We start from the raw sequence: 16,140 nt of genomic DNA, 5'->3' as shown, positions 1-16,140 counted from the left end.
CTCGTGGTGTTTCGATGGAAGCAAAAGCCAGAAATGGTGGTGTCTTGATATTTTGGTGCATGTTAAAGATTTCCCTGTGCAAGAAATTAATTTGAAGCCGTTAACTATGGCGGACGTAATTGCCCAGGGGTAGCCTCAGTGCGAGTATGTTATTGATCTTATGTTATTGGTCTTCTGAGTTGAAGTGAGAGAGGAAGGTTTGCATTGTTGCAGAGCCAGAAGTTCCACTACTTGGCCTTCCGCATGCATCTTTTGTGCGTTGTTAAATATCCGATAAATTACGCATGGCTCCTTTAAAGCAGTGTAATTTCCAGATTTCAGGGGAATTGAAGCACTGCTTCGGATGCACTGTGGTTGCTATTGTGGCATAGTTTGTTTGTTTCTTTATTGTCCTAGTCTTCTCCATAGCCCAAAGTGAAAATGCTTATATTAAAAAAATGTTTTATTTGCTATAGTATTGATCACTAGTATCAGATTTGCAGTTAGAAATTTAGCATTTGTGCCACTCTAAAATGAATGATACTGCTGGCTTTGCCCTTGAAAGCAGTATGTAAGCCAGAATCTTACTTGAATGTTAACAGCATCAGGAATGAATTTCCAGTTTAATACAGGCATGTGCTGCGGTGGCCTTGTAGGCTGCAGTGCCAAAGGGAAAGGGAGTCTCAGGCAGGTAGACTGTTTGTATGTATGAGAAAATATCCTCTCAGCTGGAACATGGTGAGAGACGAGACTGCTGCTAGCTGCAGCCTGCACATTTATTTGCACTATTGTAATGCACCCGTAAGTGTAATGCTTTACCACCGGTAGTTAGCACGTACAGGTATTGGGAAAACACCTGATGCCACTTTTGCAGTGCACGTGAAGTAACCAAAAGGGAATGCATGCCTACATCTCGTGAAGGGTTTTAGTTTCATGGAATGCAGACCAACAGTACTCGCTTATCAACACAATTTAAAGCTCAAAACATCAACCGGCGAGATGCCGAAACGTATGAATGGTTGGCAGATGTGACATCCGTGTGCCAAAACCCCCCAAAAGTTTTTGGTGTTCCTCTTTATGTGTTTCACCATTTTGGGGAGGGGGGGGGGGGGGGAATCGTGGCTTATTAGGCAGAGGCATCCACATGGTCGATTTGAACACTTGTGTTTAGAAGAAAACTGCATGTTATTACAGTAGAATCTTGATGATACGAATCTCGCGGGACCGCGAAAAATATTCGTATCATCCGAAATTCGTATGAACCAACACAGACCAAAAAATTGAGTGCTGAAAAAAGTTTTCGTTTATTTCTTTTCTTACTTTGGCGTGAACAAATCCGTGATTTTTTCTGCTTTTTTTTAACCCCCACGTCACAAAGCAGTCCTTTCTGGAGCGCGTAACGCTTCGCCGAGCTTCGCGCTTGTCTCCTCACTCCTGGTATCCAAGCTCGCTACACGCCGCAACAGTCAAGCGTGAACCGCATGGTGCGTTTTTGCACGCGATTCGCACGCCTCGGCTTTGCGCGCGCTGTATTTTCACGGCCGCATTGACGATTTTGCGCCCGCGGTAACTCCTACCTCGTTCAGAAAAAGACGCTGACGACTTGCGAAACGCTCGAGACAGCCCGCTGGCTCCGCCCGAGATGTTTAGGCTTAGCACTCCGGCAGATATTTTATGGGCGCTTTCACTAGCGGCGCGGATGGTGTTTTATAGTACCGTTTTCGCCAACGTTATCAGCTCCTTTACTGCACAAAAAACTTCGTGCCTGCCTTGAGCGGCATTTTAAAGAGCGGCTAGAAGCAGTCGCTCAAGCAGCCGTGCCACTTCGCGGTCGAAGCCGCCGCCATGTTGCCGCCGCCGGCCGCGGCGCGCGCAGCGTGCGAGAGGTTTCGCGGCACGCATGGGGCGTGCGGGGCGCGTTTTCGCGAGCAGAAAACAACAGCCCAGCCATTTCTGGAGAAAGAAGAGTGACAAATGGGGAGAGAGAGCCGTCACTTGCTTGTTCGGCAGTTGGACGCCTCGCCGGCTCGTTCGTATCATCCGCCGGGCCACGCAGGTCCGTTCGTAACAGCCGAAATTTTTCCCATTGCAAACAATGCAATTTTGCCGGGACTTTTCAGAAATTCGTATCATCCCGAAATTCGTATCACCCATAATCGTATCATCGAGATTCTACTGTATGGTGCCCTCTTGGGGAATAGCAGGTGATGTAACGTTCATGCTGCCCTTTTCTGCACCACTCAATACCTTTCCACGTAAATCAGCAAGCATGTGGATGTTGCCATTTGATTGTGACCATGTGCGCTCGTTGCTTTCCCTTGCAGAGTCCTCAGAGCTGGACCAGTCCAAGGAAAGGAGCTCGCCTGGGGTGAGCTTTGCGCAGGTTTGTGTTTCTTTCTTGAATCAAGATACTCCCTCCCTGCGATGTTTCTGCATTGCTTGGAGCTATAGACTTTTATCGCTGCTTTCACGTATCTTCTAATTAGGCAATGCGCTAGGTCAGAACATATTGGGAAACAGCGCGAAGACGGGACTGTGAAAAAGGTGAATATGAGCGCTGCGTGACAACTGGCTTTTATTTATTGAGGCACTCAATAAGAAAACCCGTGTGATGTTCCACTCGGTATCGTAAAAGTGATAAGCAAAGCAACAAAGATTCAGAACGGGAACATAACAAATGCTGAAGGCTAGTCCAAGCAAGTTTGTCTGGTTGGCGCGCCTCATCACCTGTGTTGCGTCGGCGCGTTAAACCCTACAATCAAATAGAACAAAGCGATATGTGCATTCCTTCATTGTTCCTTTAAAATGGCAGCTACACTGTACTTTGGGATCTTTGCCATTGTGTCTTTACAGACATTTTTTGTGGCTCTGAAATGCGTGCAAAAGAAGAAAGGCATTCTCACATGAAAAGAACGCATTCAATATTGCCACCATTGTTCCCGATTCTTGGTTTGGAGTCTATTGTGCGGTTTATTTGGCAGCCACCTAAGAGTTTCGCATTGCACGTGACAGTGTGGGTGGTTGATCTTCCCTCTGTCCCTCACAACAGAGTGCCACCGAGGGGTCCAGTGACCCTTCGAGCCAGTTTGTGACTGCCTCGGAGAGCGACGAGGAGTCCGGCACTGAGCTCCAGGAGGATTCGCCTGAACCGGAGCGCGCTGGTGCTGGGCAGTCCGTGAGCATGGCTGTGGATTCAGGCGATGACCGGTCACTGGTGAGAGACTACTGACACCTGTGCGAGCCTGTTAATTTGGGAATCGAAGGCATCTTGTTGTGGCACCTTCCCAGTCTCCCAAATTACTACACAGCCACAAAAAATTCTAGTTCGGTGTCCCAGTCCTGTGAATAAGACGTCAGGTGTTCTTGAAAACGGGCAAAACTTTGCTTGCCTAGTCATAGTTCCATCCAAATGTGTGTGCGTGTGTGCGCGTGCGGGGCTGTCAGTCTAATTTTTTCCTATTACCGGAATGGTATTTTTTTGTGTGTTAGCTGTGCAGATATAGTGGTTTTGAGGTGCCTAAAAGGTATGCAGTTCTTCACAACCACTGTCTGCCATTTCAACTCTTCTACGTGGCTTGAGGAGGAGGAGGAGGATAAACATCTTTATTGTGTAATAAATTTGTGTGACGTCTTCAGGAGGTGGAGTCCTCACTCCAGGACCCCATACGCTTTGCCAGCCGCTACAGCCCGCTCCACCAGCCGAAGCTGGTCGGACAGGCATGAGCTGGACAGGGCGCACCTCCAGAGCTCGGGAGAGTTGTGCGGATTCGGTTTGGGGAGAGGGTGGGAGGGGCATCCACCAACCATGTGGAAAAGAGTGCAGTCTGTTCCACAGAAGGGGCACCTAGGGGACGTAATGTGTTCGGAGTAGTGGTAGACTCTTTTTGGGTGGGGAAAGGTGCTTGTTTGCAAGGCACGGTAGTGGTGTGCCTGCTCTATAGATAGGTGTCGGTGGGGTGGGGGAAGGGTGCGTCGGGCCAGGCGTAGATGTTGGGTCATTTCTCTGTATGCCAGAAGGGGAGTAAATCTCTCCAAGGCGGCGTCTTCACTCCTCGTGCGGCGTGTCATTTCTCGCGCAAGGTCGTGGGCCGTCTCGTTCCCTCTCACTCCCAGATGGGCTGGAGTCCATACAATCTGGATCTGTCGCTGCGGGGGGTGGTGTAGTGGCATTCCGCGGGCCGCAGCGTGCACCGTTCCGGCCTGGAAGTGCCAGCAGGCCTGTTGGCTGTCCGTCACCACAGTAGTAGCCTTGTTTGAGGAGATGGCAAGCGCGATTGCCGCCTGTTCAGCTTCAGCTGGTGAGCGTGTTTTTATAGAGGCAGTGATAGTCATTCGTCCTTGGGCGGGGCTTACTGCCAGGGCGAACGCTGGGTAGAACGGGTATGCCGCCGCGTCTGTGAAGACGGCATCAGCATCTTGACTGTACTGCCGTGAGATGGCCTCCGCGCGAGCCTTGCGTCGTCCCCTGTGGTGTTCCGGGTGCATGTTATGCGGTAACGGTCGTACTTGAATGCGTTCTTGAATATGTCGGGGTAGGGGCTCTGGAAGTGGGCCGTTGTAGCCCGGTGTATGTATTCCTAATTCTGACCGGACATGGCGGCCAGCCTTGGTGAGAGAGAGCCGTTGGTATTGCTGTAGCAGATGTCCTTCAACTAGCTCCGACGATGTATTATGGATGCCGAGTTGAAGGAGGAGCGAGGTGGATGTGTTCGGGGGAAGGCACAGTGCGCGCTTGTATGATCTTCGGATTATTGTATTCACGCATTCTTCTTCGTGCTTGTTGAGCAGAGCATATGGGACTGCGTAGGTAATGCGGAAAATAATGAAGGCCTGCACGAGACGTAGCACCGCATGCTCCCCAAAGCCACGCCTCTTCGTGATGATCCTGCGCAGCATATGAGACACCTGGTCCGTAGTGTGTTTGAGGCGAGTTCCGAGAGTGGAGTTTCGTTTGTCGTGGTGGAAGATCATTCCAAGGATCTTGATTTCAGGTGTGGGGCGAATAGTGTGGCCCTCTAGGTGTATTTCGACCGGTGGGAGTGGGTTCCGTTTGGGTCTCCCTGGTTGGACCACGAGGAGTTCGCCTTTTGCGGGGCGCAAGAGCTACGTGGCTTGAGCGTATGTCATTCTTACACAAATTACCCCCCGCCTGCCCCCCCCCCCCCCTCCCCCCCCCCCCCCCAAAAAAAAAAGTTTAAACAGACTTTTGAAATTCACAGGTGTTGCCATAAGTAATTGGAACAAGGGGTTGTGAATGTCACAAAATATTTGTCTCACTTGCTTTATGGCACCATTGCCAATTTGTCTCACTTGCTTTATGGCACCATTGCCAATTTACACGAAGCTTTTTAGGGAGGACTTCTTTAAACGCACCCCAATGCAACCAGGCAGTTTCCGCAAGAAGAAATTCCTGTAAACACATGCACGCACGCGCACACACACGCACGCACACATACACAGACAGACAGACACACAGACAGACAGACAGACAGACAGAAAGAGCTGAAAATGAAAACGGGCACTTTTAGAGTGGATGCAAACTGGGGCCCACTTTTGGAGTTCTTGTAATGGGTATGTCATCCACAACAGCATATGGCTGCTTGCCATGACCTTTCAGTGCAGGCGCATGAAGTTTTGAAGCTGAATGTAGCAGAAGTTTCTTTGTTGTATTTACTTGCACACTATGCAGGTTCTACATACTGGCAATCGGCAGATGCATTGTTATTTTTAAAGACGATAGTCTTTCTTGGGCTACTTAAACCCAGAAATTTTGGTCTGTCTGTCTGTCTGTCTGTCTGTCTGTCTGTCTGTCTGTGACTCGATTCAGCCACCCAGCCAAAGTAAAATAGATACTGCGCAATAGTCCTATATACTCGCAACCAAATGTAAATGCCTAAGCCCAGTTTATATGTTCATACTTGTCAACTTTGTTGAACAAGAACAAGACATTACGCAAATATAAGACAGGAAATTAGTACACAAGGCATATATACAGTGTTCCTTTATTAAAAAATTTATGGATGCTTGGTTTTTCGACAGCAAATGATATTATACATCTACTGCAGAAAACCGCCGCCTGCTGTTGCCCGCGCAACCTCCTGGCGGCATATGAAAAATCGCGCAGCAACAGCAACAAAAGGTTCCACTAGCTAGGTTCCACGTTCTGCTTGGAATGCACTGGAACACGGCCACGCGGTTCTATAAACCTTGTAGTCGGCCGCCTCAATTCACGCGCGTCCCCGCCGTACTGCAGCACTGGCATCGAGGAACCCGGCCTGTAGCAGTGGAATGCGGTAAATTCAAATCGCCTTGAGCAAACCTTTAGTGTGTTTACCTTGTGATGAGTGCGACGGAACAGGCACAGCGTGAGAGGTGAGCGGGAAAGCAAAGGGGGGGCATTTCCTCGGCAAATGTCTACAAAGACTATCGTCTTTTGACGACATTTGCAACGAAAGGAGCAGATACGCGGCCAATTGTTTTCTTTTAACTTCGCTCGCTTGATTAGAAAATAAGGGACTATGTAGAATGATGCCACTAGGCTTCCTTTTCTAGAGAGAGTGCGAAAAGAGCAGCATGATGCTAGATCTGGCCCTGTGCCGAGAAAATACGAGACAAAAAAAACCAGGTTGACCGAGTGCCAGTTTGGCGCTTCTGGAAAAGCACACACCACTGGCAGAATTGAAAAGATCAAGTTCCTCGAGGTGCAGACCTTTGGGTGCCACGTGATATGCGTCACGCAAAGCAGGAGACACAACACCTGCATCCTTTACTTTGCCACTGCAGTGGCAGTGGGGCCACTTGTTTTGAACGCGAGGGAGTTTTTTTTAGACGGTGCTTCACTGTCTACAAATTAACCGGTGGAAGTGCGTGCTGTTCTTTCTGTTGCCAGGAAACAGCGGCGGGGCCATCGCAGACGTCGTTCACGGGGCTGAAGGACCGGCTGCCAGCGTTCCTCCTCCAGGAGGCCGCCAGGTGCCTGCCGGGGTCGTCGACACTGGACGCTTCCGTCACGGGTCAGTCGCAAGGGCCAACTTAGCGTCTCATGCTTGCAGCCACGCACTTGTGGTTAGGTGTGCCCCCACAGCGTTGCACAGGGGGAAACAGCGCGTAAATGTCACACGGGGTTAGATCTTGGCAACTGTTGCATGCATAGATATTTTAGATGTTTTTCTTTTCTATCATGACTCGCACAGAGCTGTGCATTCATCCAACATTGCTGCCTAAAGTGTAACGAAGTGCATGGCCCTTGATCAGGGTTGGACTTGCAGTCGGTCGCAAGGTCATTTGGAACTATAAGGGTCTAGCAAAGTTCTGTCCTCGCTGCGGGATTTGTGGGGTATGGGTGCGGAGACGTAATTTCCCTGCACCTATGCGGGCAGCTTGTGTCTCGGCTATAGCCGTGTTGGTTGCACTTGCAACGGTCGGCAGGACACTTGCCATCCTCTCCTGTCATGGAAAGACAGTGGTGGGTGCTGCGTGCCTTTCTTGCCGAGCCTTTTATGCTGGCCCCTGCTGCAAGTTCTAGTGGCGCTCCACTTGCAAAAAGCCTTTTTTGTTCACTTATCGTGTTGTGTGGACGCAAGCAGTAGCCTCGCCGTATCTCCTTGGCTTTGTCCCCAGGCTCCCCTGGAAAGGAGTCGCTGCTCAGCAGAGGACCAAGGACGCCAAGCCCACTTAAGGAGAGGCTGCACAGGGGACCCGGAACACCAAGTCCGATTGGGGAGGTGAGAGGAAGTTTTGTCTTCAAGATGCCGTGAAGAGAAAGTACAAGTTTGTTGTATGCAAAATATTTAGTGCTTTACAGCGCCCCGAGCGTTTATCCAACAGCAAATGATGCTTTATTCAGTGAGAAATAAGCAATTTCAGCCGAAATTTCAGTTTCCTTACTGCATCGTACATTTGGTGACGTCAGCAATGGCGCATTCACAGTAGGTACCGAAAGCGTAAGGTAGTATGTTGACTGAGGCTACCACCATGCTGTGTTTTTGGTAACCGTAGTTACTGTCCGACATCCCAGAGGGCGCAACAATACCGCTCAAGGACCGCCGTTAGCACAGGGCTCACTTTTGATCCGACTTATATCTGTTGTATTTTTGTTATGGTTGATAGTACCGTATTTATTCGAATCTAGGCCGGCCCCGATTCTAAGCCGACCCCCGAAAGTCCGAAGGCGCGAAAAAAAAAAAAAACTTACCTCGAATGTAGGCCGAACAAAAAGGCAGGGTCAGCGTTCACAAAAAGAAAACACGTTTATTGAACATGAAGATGCGGTGCTGGAACTCAATCAGTTTCTCTTCAAAATCACCGGGCAACTTCTGGGCGATCGTTGGAGGACGCAAAATCCTCTCCCGTTGCGTCCTCCAACGACGGACATTTTTTTCATCCACGCCGAAGTCCCGCCCGGCTTGAACGTTCGACGACAACTCCGCAGCTAAAACAACTTTTCTTTTAAAAGCGGCACTATAATGGCATCGCTTCTTTTTGCGCTATCAAAACCAAACGCCACACCGCACGCAAGCCACTGTCAACTCTGTGCTCACGCCGGCGCTGGCGCGCTACGTGTGCCCGGAGGTGTTTGACAGTGAGCAGTGCAGTGTGTGTGGAAGTGCAACGGCGACTCTTACCCACATTCTCTGGGACTGCACTACGGACCTGTGTCCACCTGGGTCACACCCGGGGGGCTTACCGACGGACGTGGTGTGGGCTATGCAGTCAAGAGACTATGAAGTGCAGTTGCAGGTAGTCCAGCGGGTCGAGGCGGCTCTCGCCCGGCAATCCCGAGGGCGGGCTGATGCCGCGCGGGACCGAGGGATGCGAGCCCTGGGGACCGCCGGCGGTCCGGCCGGCCCGAGTGGAGGTCGGGGGGACACCGCGCCTTGACGACAGGCCTAGAATAGTCGGGCTGTGGGCGATCCTGCGTGATCCGCCTGCAGCCTCCGTAGGATTTTTGATCCAATAAAGTCGATTTCTCTCTCTCTCTCTCTCCCACAGAACAGGGTCCGCACAATTCAAAATGGCGGCCTATGGCCCTTAAGTGGCTACTGGCTCGTCTAGTAATGGCTACAATACTTTCTTTTCTGGGTGGCGCTAGCTGCGCGCCACTTTACTTGGAAATTGGCGCGTATTTCAAAATCCTCGAATCTAAGCCGACCCTGGAGTTTGATATATCAGTATTTCAAAAAAACTATCGGCTTAGATTCGAATACAGTTGAACCTCGATATAACGAACCTCGATTTAACGAAATTCGCGATATAACGAATTTTTTCAAGTTTTCTATCAAAATTTTGCTAAATCCATGTATTTTTATCTCGATTTTACGAAGTAATTTCGTGCGGCGCTTTCGATTTAACGAAGTCATGGCGAGAAAGGAAGATCGAAATTCCGGTCGAGGCACGTTTTATTTTGCCTCTCAGAGCCTACATTAAAAACATTCAGTACTCGCATTAACTCTTAAAAGGCTAAAATTAAAGAAAAGTGGTGAATTATGCGGTTGACAACAATTAAAAGCGATGAAAGAAGCTGCTCAAAAACCGCTAGCGGTCATGGACGGTTGAATAGTGCGACCACCATTTTGACGTCTCCATCGTTGCCTACGCCAGCGCCCTCTATGCTTGGGCTGCCGAAGGCTGAAGCCTACTTCAAGTGTTTTTTTTCTACCCGTCCTTGTTCACGGTGCTGCTGCTCTAGGTTGTGCACGCTGATAACCACATTAATATTTCGTTCGTCCATCATTAGATGAGTCTTATAAGCAGCATGAGCACTCCAAGGGAAAGAAAAGTGTGCCGAACAAGAGCCTGAGGAAGTGTCGGTGAAACCGAAGGCCATTGAAGTGATGGATGCCATCGACGTTCTGCGGAGGCACGCAGGCGCACGCGAATGTTGAAGAGCAAGCCTTGTTAGCGCTGTCAGCATACGAGTGTCACGTAAAGCCCACCCTGGTCAAGAAATGCCAAGCACTGCTTACGGACTTCTTCACTACGGCTTGAACATCGAGTGCTGGTGGCAATAAATTGCTCTCCGAACGTGGTCAAAACGTGTTCATTAGAACGCTGCGATGCGGAGAAATCGGTTTCTTTAGGGCTCAGCGGGCATAAAAGTAAGTGCTTAATCAAATTTGGCCAGAAGATATTTGATGTAAGCTTTCCACTCTAGCGGGAGCACGTAAGCGCTGCTCCACAAAGTGAAGCGGTCCGTGTGTACTCCGCTCAACTCTCATTCATGGCTTTATCTCGAGTGTCGTGGTTGCATCACGCGCCCATACTGCAGAGCCTGTGTGGACGAAAAAAGTATTTCGAAAGCTTCATAGCACCCTTCCGCTGTTGGCCCGCCGCACCCCTCAACGCCGCGCCTAAGCCTACCACTGAACGGACGAAAAGAGGCGTAACTTCGAACCAGCACTTCGCCGGGGTGAAGTTCACGGGGCATGTACGCTGGTGCAATTGACTAACCGCGGCATTTAGTAGTGACCGAAATGAAAAAAAAGAAAAAGTGGAAACCTAGTCTGCTATCATATTTAATGCAGCGTTGTGGAAAAAGCATCGGTTTTACGACGACACGAACTACCGTCGGCTATCCGAATTCCATTGCCTTTAATTCACACAATTTTGCGGCCAGATTTAGTACAAATTTCGGTTTAAGTGGAGAGGTAACTACGTAGCAGTTGTTTCTGAGTGATGGGTAAGGTTTTGAAACCTCAATAACTGGTTAAATTAACTGTAAAATCGAAACCTCGATTTTACGAAATTCTCGATTTAACGAAATTTTCGCCCGCAAGTACGACTTCGTTATATCGAGGTTTAACTGTAATTACTGTAACTGTTTTGTAAAACATCAAATATGACTTGGCAAACAAAGTCGCGTAAGTAGCCGTGCCACTTATGTCAGTTGGCCAGTGTTGTCAGACAATCCAATGCACCTGACGACCGTGTTAGGCTGTGTTGCCGGCAAAGTGCCGCACTTACTGCTTCTGTGTGTTCACGTGTTCGTTCGTAACATTCATTGTTTGCCCCACCATTCCTACTGCTATAAAAGAATGTGCTCTAAATTCAGGTGCAAATAGCTTGATGATTTGATTGTAGGGTTTAACGCGCCGATGCAACGCAGGCGATGAGGCGCGCCATAGTGAAGGGCTCCGGATTAATTTTGACTGCCTGGGGATCTTTAACGTGTGCCGAAATCTCGCACACACAAGCGTTTTTGCTTTTCGCCTCCATCAGAAAAGCGGCCGCCGCGGCCGGGAGTCAAACCCGCGCCCTCGTGCTCAGCAGCGCAACGCCTTAGCCACTGAGCCACTGCGGCGGGTGCAAATAGCTTGTTCTGCAAGCTTGTGGTCCCTGTTTGCTTTCTGTCGAATTCTGCCGGCCTCAGCCTATTGCCAAATGAGCTGCCCATACTATGCCATAGGATGTCCCAAGTTCGGCGGGGAAAAGAAGCTAGTGAGTCGCATACCTATTTTCTGTTTTATCTGAGTGACATTTACGCTAACAGTGGAGTCGGTGTTATTCTAAAGAGGCACTCTTCCGAATGAACCAAACTTGCATTTTGTCTTCATGGTCCTTTTAAATTGTATTTTTCTTGGTGTTCTTATCGTAGTGATGGATGTAGCATGAGATGCACAGGTACAGTCTTTGTCAAGATTTTCGTGGCCACACCAAAGGTTTCTGGGCCGCAAAGAATTCAAAGTGAAAGGTTAAAATTTCACTGTGGCTCAATTATGTGAAGACATAAAGAAAAAAAGGTGTTTTCTCCAGCCTTCTGGCCTGAAACATTTCCTTGTGCTTCCAAAACATTTCCTAAAGCTTGTACTTTGAAGCTTTTGCTGCCTATCTACGTTTGGCATGGCCTAGCAAATTTTGACGACTGAACCTGAGAAGTCAGGTGTTATCGGGGTTCAGTAGTCTTGTGTCAATATTTGAAGCTAAAGAAATATTGGAAGTAGGAAGGACTTGGAAGTAGTTTGAAAGCGAACGCATACCTATAATACATATTGTAGTCAGAAGCCCAACTTACGAATACTTGTGGCATGCATATGCCAGAAAGTGACAAGTATAAGAAACAGCTGGCAGGCATTTGAAAGCCCCTCCTATGGCGATTTTAGGCAGCCTTGTCAAAAGTGCCCCTTTAAAGACAGGTTGACGCCTGCAAGTCGCGCCAGCGTGGAATGCACCAATCGGCACTCACCGCATGGCCAGGGTCTAACTCGTCCACCAATGGGGAGGTGCGTGCCTATGGCAGCATTTTCAAAGTGTTCACCTAGTGAGATTTGGGCGTAGCATGACTGCTTTATATGTGGTTGCTTAGCATATATTGAACACCCATATATATATGACGGCCATTTATATTTTGAAGTCAAAAGCAAAACCACAAACTTTGCAGCAGATGTAGCACCTCCTAGGTTGGCTGGTCTAGCTTGCATGATTGCCTGGCAACAGCTTAGCCTCAAACCACAGTGAATTCCTTAAAGGGACACTGAAGTGATTTGTAAACATTGCGGGATTACGAGCGCAAATTGTAGTCCGGAGTCCCTAGGTTCTGTTTCGACCACTCTGAGCGCGCTTACGCGAATTTATTTAGTAGAAAAATCAATTCGAAAATGCTGTCCTCCTCTCTGCACCCTCGCCCATTTTCTGTGGCGTTTTCGTGCGACGTTGGGAGGAGATGAGCTGGCATTTGGCTGCGCTACTGCACGGCTCCCCGGCCTTCAGACAGAGTGAGTAGGCTCAGCGTATATTCCGCGGGCCGCCTACGGGTCTTCGCAATTCGCTCGCTCAGTTGAAACTAAGCCACAACATGTTTGTGAATGGAAGAATGTGCCTTTTTTTTTACTTCGTTAGTTTGTACACTGTATCTAGCTCCAAGTCAAGGTCGCTTCACACAAGCGCTGCACAAGCGCAGCATGCGACGCTTCGCTAACTGGTACGCCAGTAGGAAAATATAAGGCCTCTTGAAGGCGGGAGAAGAATCAGCGAAGTCAATATAGGTACTAAGGAAATAAAATCAACCGATACTTTTACCGTACAGCGTAAAAATAGGGTGCAGGAAGCACTTTCTTGCGCTGGGCGAACAGGCACAGTGGTCAGCAGCACGACTACGCATCTGTGAACGCTTTTCCGTCTAAGAAATGCAATTGCTTCAGCCCCGTAATTGTCCGGAAATCTCACAGAAACTATTTGCCAGAACAGTTTTCAAGCTCGAGACACCTTTCAAAAACAATCGCAGAATCGCAAAAACAAACAACCAAGAGGTGCCGAATATATAAACGCACGCCCGCCGTCTGGCTCTCACCGACCCAAAGTTTGCTCAAGCGTCCACGGGGCGGCGCTGGGTGTACTTATTCGTCGTGCCCTCTGAGCAGTGACCGGTCCCTGTAGTTATATGACACTTGTACACTTTGGCCTCTTTCATTCAGTCTTCACTAGTGGCTGCTCTGTTTTCATGGCTGAACATTGCAGGACCTGGACGGGACGCCCCTGGCGGATGACGACGAGGGATCCAGGCGAGGGATCCGGGGGTCCTCCTTGGACGAGAGGGATGCCGCAAGGGGAGGCTTGACCCTCGAGGAGGAGGACGAGGAGGAGGAAAGGGAGGCGGCGGAGGCGTTGGATGCTGCCAAAAACCGGGTCCTCCAGCATGCTGCCAGGGCCGTCACCTTGGGCGAGGCGATTCTGATTTCTCCCGTGCCCCGTCGTCTGTTCCCCGACCGGGGTGGCACGGCCCTGATGGAAGAGGTGTCCAAGCCCAGCTCGGAGGAGTCGGCCATGTCGCTGCGTGTGCCCGTGTTTGACCCCTGCGAGGAGGAGGAGAGGAGGGAGGCCGTAGTGGTCGAGGAGGTGATTGTGATCAGCGCCTCTGAGGGTGAGTGGAGGGGGAGGGGGATGTAGGCAGAATTTGAGCTTGTTTGTTCATTTTTGGCTTGGTTTGTAAGCTGCCCTGAAAATCAAGTCGGTGAGTGGCCCTATAGGTGGTATTCACTGAAAAGTTTAGCTGTCACTTTCTTCGCTTGGCGACACTGGAAACAGCCACAGACATGGCCGATGCGCCACGGGCATGGCCCGGCTTGGGCCACCGTGTCCGCACGCCGAAGAATAAAAAAACACTGGCGTGCGCAGGGGTGGAACTGCTGCGCCAATTGCGCCATTGTGCGTCAATTTGCCCTGCTGCGCCAAGCTGCGCAGAAACAGCAATTTGCGCGATTATTGTCCATTGAGAGCATACAACGCCAAATTTAGCCGAGTCTTGTCGTCGTCTGGGCAACACTGAGCGCTGGCTTTCCGGAGCGCCGGATTTCCCGTCGATCACCTGTTTAAAAGGGAACGGCAACAGTATATCTATCACATCTATCTATCTATCTCATAATAGACGCAGCCGCATCTACGCCGCATCCATAGTCACGGCAGTTCAGTGCACTCGTGGTTCCCTCGTGGAGTTTATCGCAACGTTGTTATCGCCGCGGCTTTCCTGGAAGGCTGTCACCAGCACGAGTAAAAGCACTTTGAACAGTTATCTAGTGTTATAACTTGAGGCATGGCCTCTGGAATTTGCAGCTGCTCGAAGTAAGACGAACGACCCCTTCGCACATCCTTCGCATCAGTAGTTTTTGGTGATTGAAGTCTAATTTTTCGGGACCTGCACGAACCGAGAACTGCGAAGCCGCTGCGCGCGTGGGCTATTGTACGATACTGAGCGCATGCGCACGACGACGCGAAATTCCGCGCGAAGGGCTCTTCTACGATACTGAGCGCATGCGCACGCTCCTCTAGTGTTGCGGCGGCCGCTATCACTTTATTTTCCGCTGTCGAGTCAGGTCGAGAGCTGCAAGACACATGTACGTTAGCGTTCCTCGGTGGGAGTTTTCGGCGCGCACGAACCCCGAACTTACGGCCAGTAACCACAGCTCCGCTGTTAATAACGGCCCTTTTGCATCAGAAGTTCATTTGAAGCCGAATTTTTCGCGCTTCTTTAATGAAAGAAGTGGTGTGGAGCTGAAACAGTTGCGTGCAGCGCGCCACACGGCCGCCGTACTTGTTTGCGCGCCGACGAGGCCCGCCTCGACCGCGAAAACGGGCGTCTTGATGGGATGCCCGCTTTCGCCTTCGCGTCTACCACGAAACGAGGCGTCGTGAAATCGCCGTCTTCATTCGCTGCCTGCCTATGATGCCTGCCTTGTCGGTCGACGCGGCGGCTTCAGGTTGCTGCGAATGCGGCGTCATATTGTACGGGGCCCGTCTTCGTGTTGGGGCCTATCGATGGGAGACGATGCGCGCTCGGCGAGTGCCGCGCGGGTAGGGCACGTTCGCGACGCCTGATTTCGCGGTTGCGGTGACGGTGGCAGCGGGGCGGCGCATTGCACGCGATTGTTTTAGCTCGAAACTACTTTACCAAAAAATTAAAAAGAGCAGCCACCGTTAGTACCATAGTACAAATAAAAGCCAAAAAGTCGCTACATTCAAAGGAATTGGCAAAAAGCAGGTTTCAGTCCCGAGTAAAGGGTAATATCAAGGTGCCAGCTCCTATCTGATTTATTGCGCTCCTGCTAAATAATTCTGGCCAATTCTATTTTTCATGCAGTTTTTGGATTAGTTGCACTTAAAAGTGCGCTCAGCCGCATTATTTAAAGCCGTCAGTGGGCTCCAGAAGTGCTCCGAAATAGCCCCTAAACTGCTCCAAACCTGCACCAAAATGGGATTTTCGCTGCTCCAAAGCTGCTCCAAAATAAGACTTTTGCTGCTCTCGTGCCTGCTCCAAAAAGCTAGACCCTGCTTCCACCCCTGCGTGCGTCGTCTGCTCCGTTTCAACCTGATTCTCAACGGTGGTGTCAACAGAGACGTTATTAATCGCACTCACATTGGACTTGAGGCAATACTTTGCGTTCGGTGAGGTAGAGTTTGTTAGCGTGCAACACAGTGATGTGCTTAGCGCGGACAAGTACCGCCATCCCGCGGAGCCCAACGTAACGAGTGACGGTGCACTCACACGGTTGCCTGCATGCGTGCCTCACCAGTGAATACAAACAAATTGAGAAGGAGGCTCGGATGGTTGGGTTAGGGGGAAAAATGGCAACGAAGTAAAGTTTGGATCACTGTCCTATGTTCAAGTCACAGTTTCACCCCCTCCTTTAAAGGGGAAGGGATGCTGGACCCTGCATTAAAGGGGCAATGAAA

The 16,140-nt window shown here is 50.0% G+C and overlaps 1 protein-coding gene across 5 annotated transcripts in view; it reads left to right on the top strand.

Moving 5' to 3' along the window:
- Positions 1-16,140, top strand: part of LOC144166570 (uncharacterized) — a 105,965-nt gene that overhangs the window by 74,626 nt on the left and 15,199 nt on the right. For all 5 annotated transcript variants that reach the window (XM_077696067.1, XM_077696068.1, XM_077696065.1 and 2 more), the window contains exons 30-34: positions 2,304-2,362; positions 3,029-3,193; positions 6,869-6,992; positions 7,600-7,703; positions 13,432-13,834. In XM_077696067.1, the coding sequence (XP_077552193.1) occupies positions 2,304-2,362; positions 3,029-3,193; positions 6,869-6,992; positions 7,600-7,703; positions 13,432-13,834 (855 nt within the window). The remainder of the gene's footprint in view (positions 1-2,303; positions 2,363-3,028; positions 3,194-6,868; positions 6,993-7,599; positions 7,704-13,431; positions 13,835-16,140) is intronic.

This window comes from Haemaphysalis longicornis, unplaced genomic scaffold (assembly GCF_048455015.1).
Source record: "Haemaphysalis longicornis isolate Haplotype H1 unplaced genomic scaffold, Haemaphysalis longicornis Haplotype H1 scaffold_18, whole genome shotgun sequence".
Taxonomy (NCBI): domain Eukaryota; kingdom Metazoa; phylum Arthropoda; class Arachnida; order Ixodida; family Ixodidae; genus Haemaphysalis; species Haemaphysalis longicornis.
This window is presented reverse-complemented; position numbering and strand designations above follow the sequence as displayed.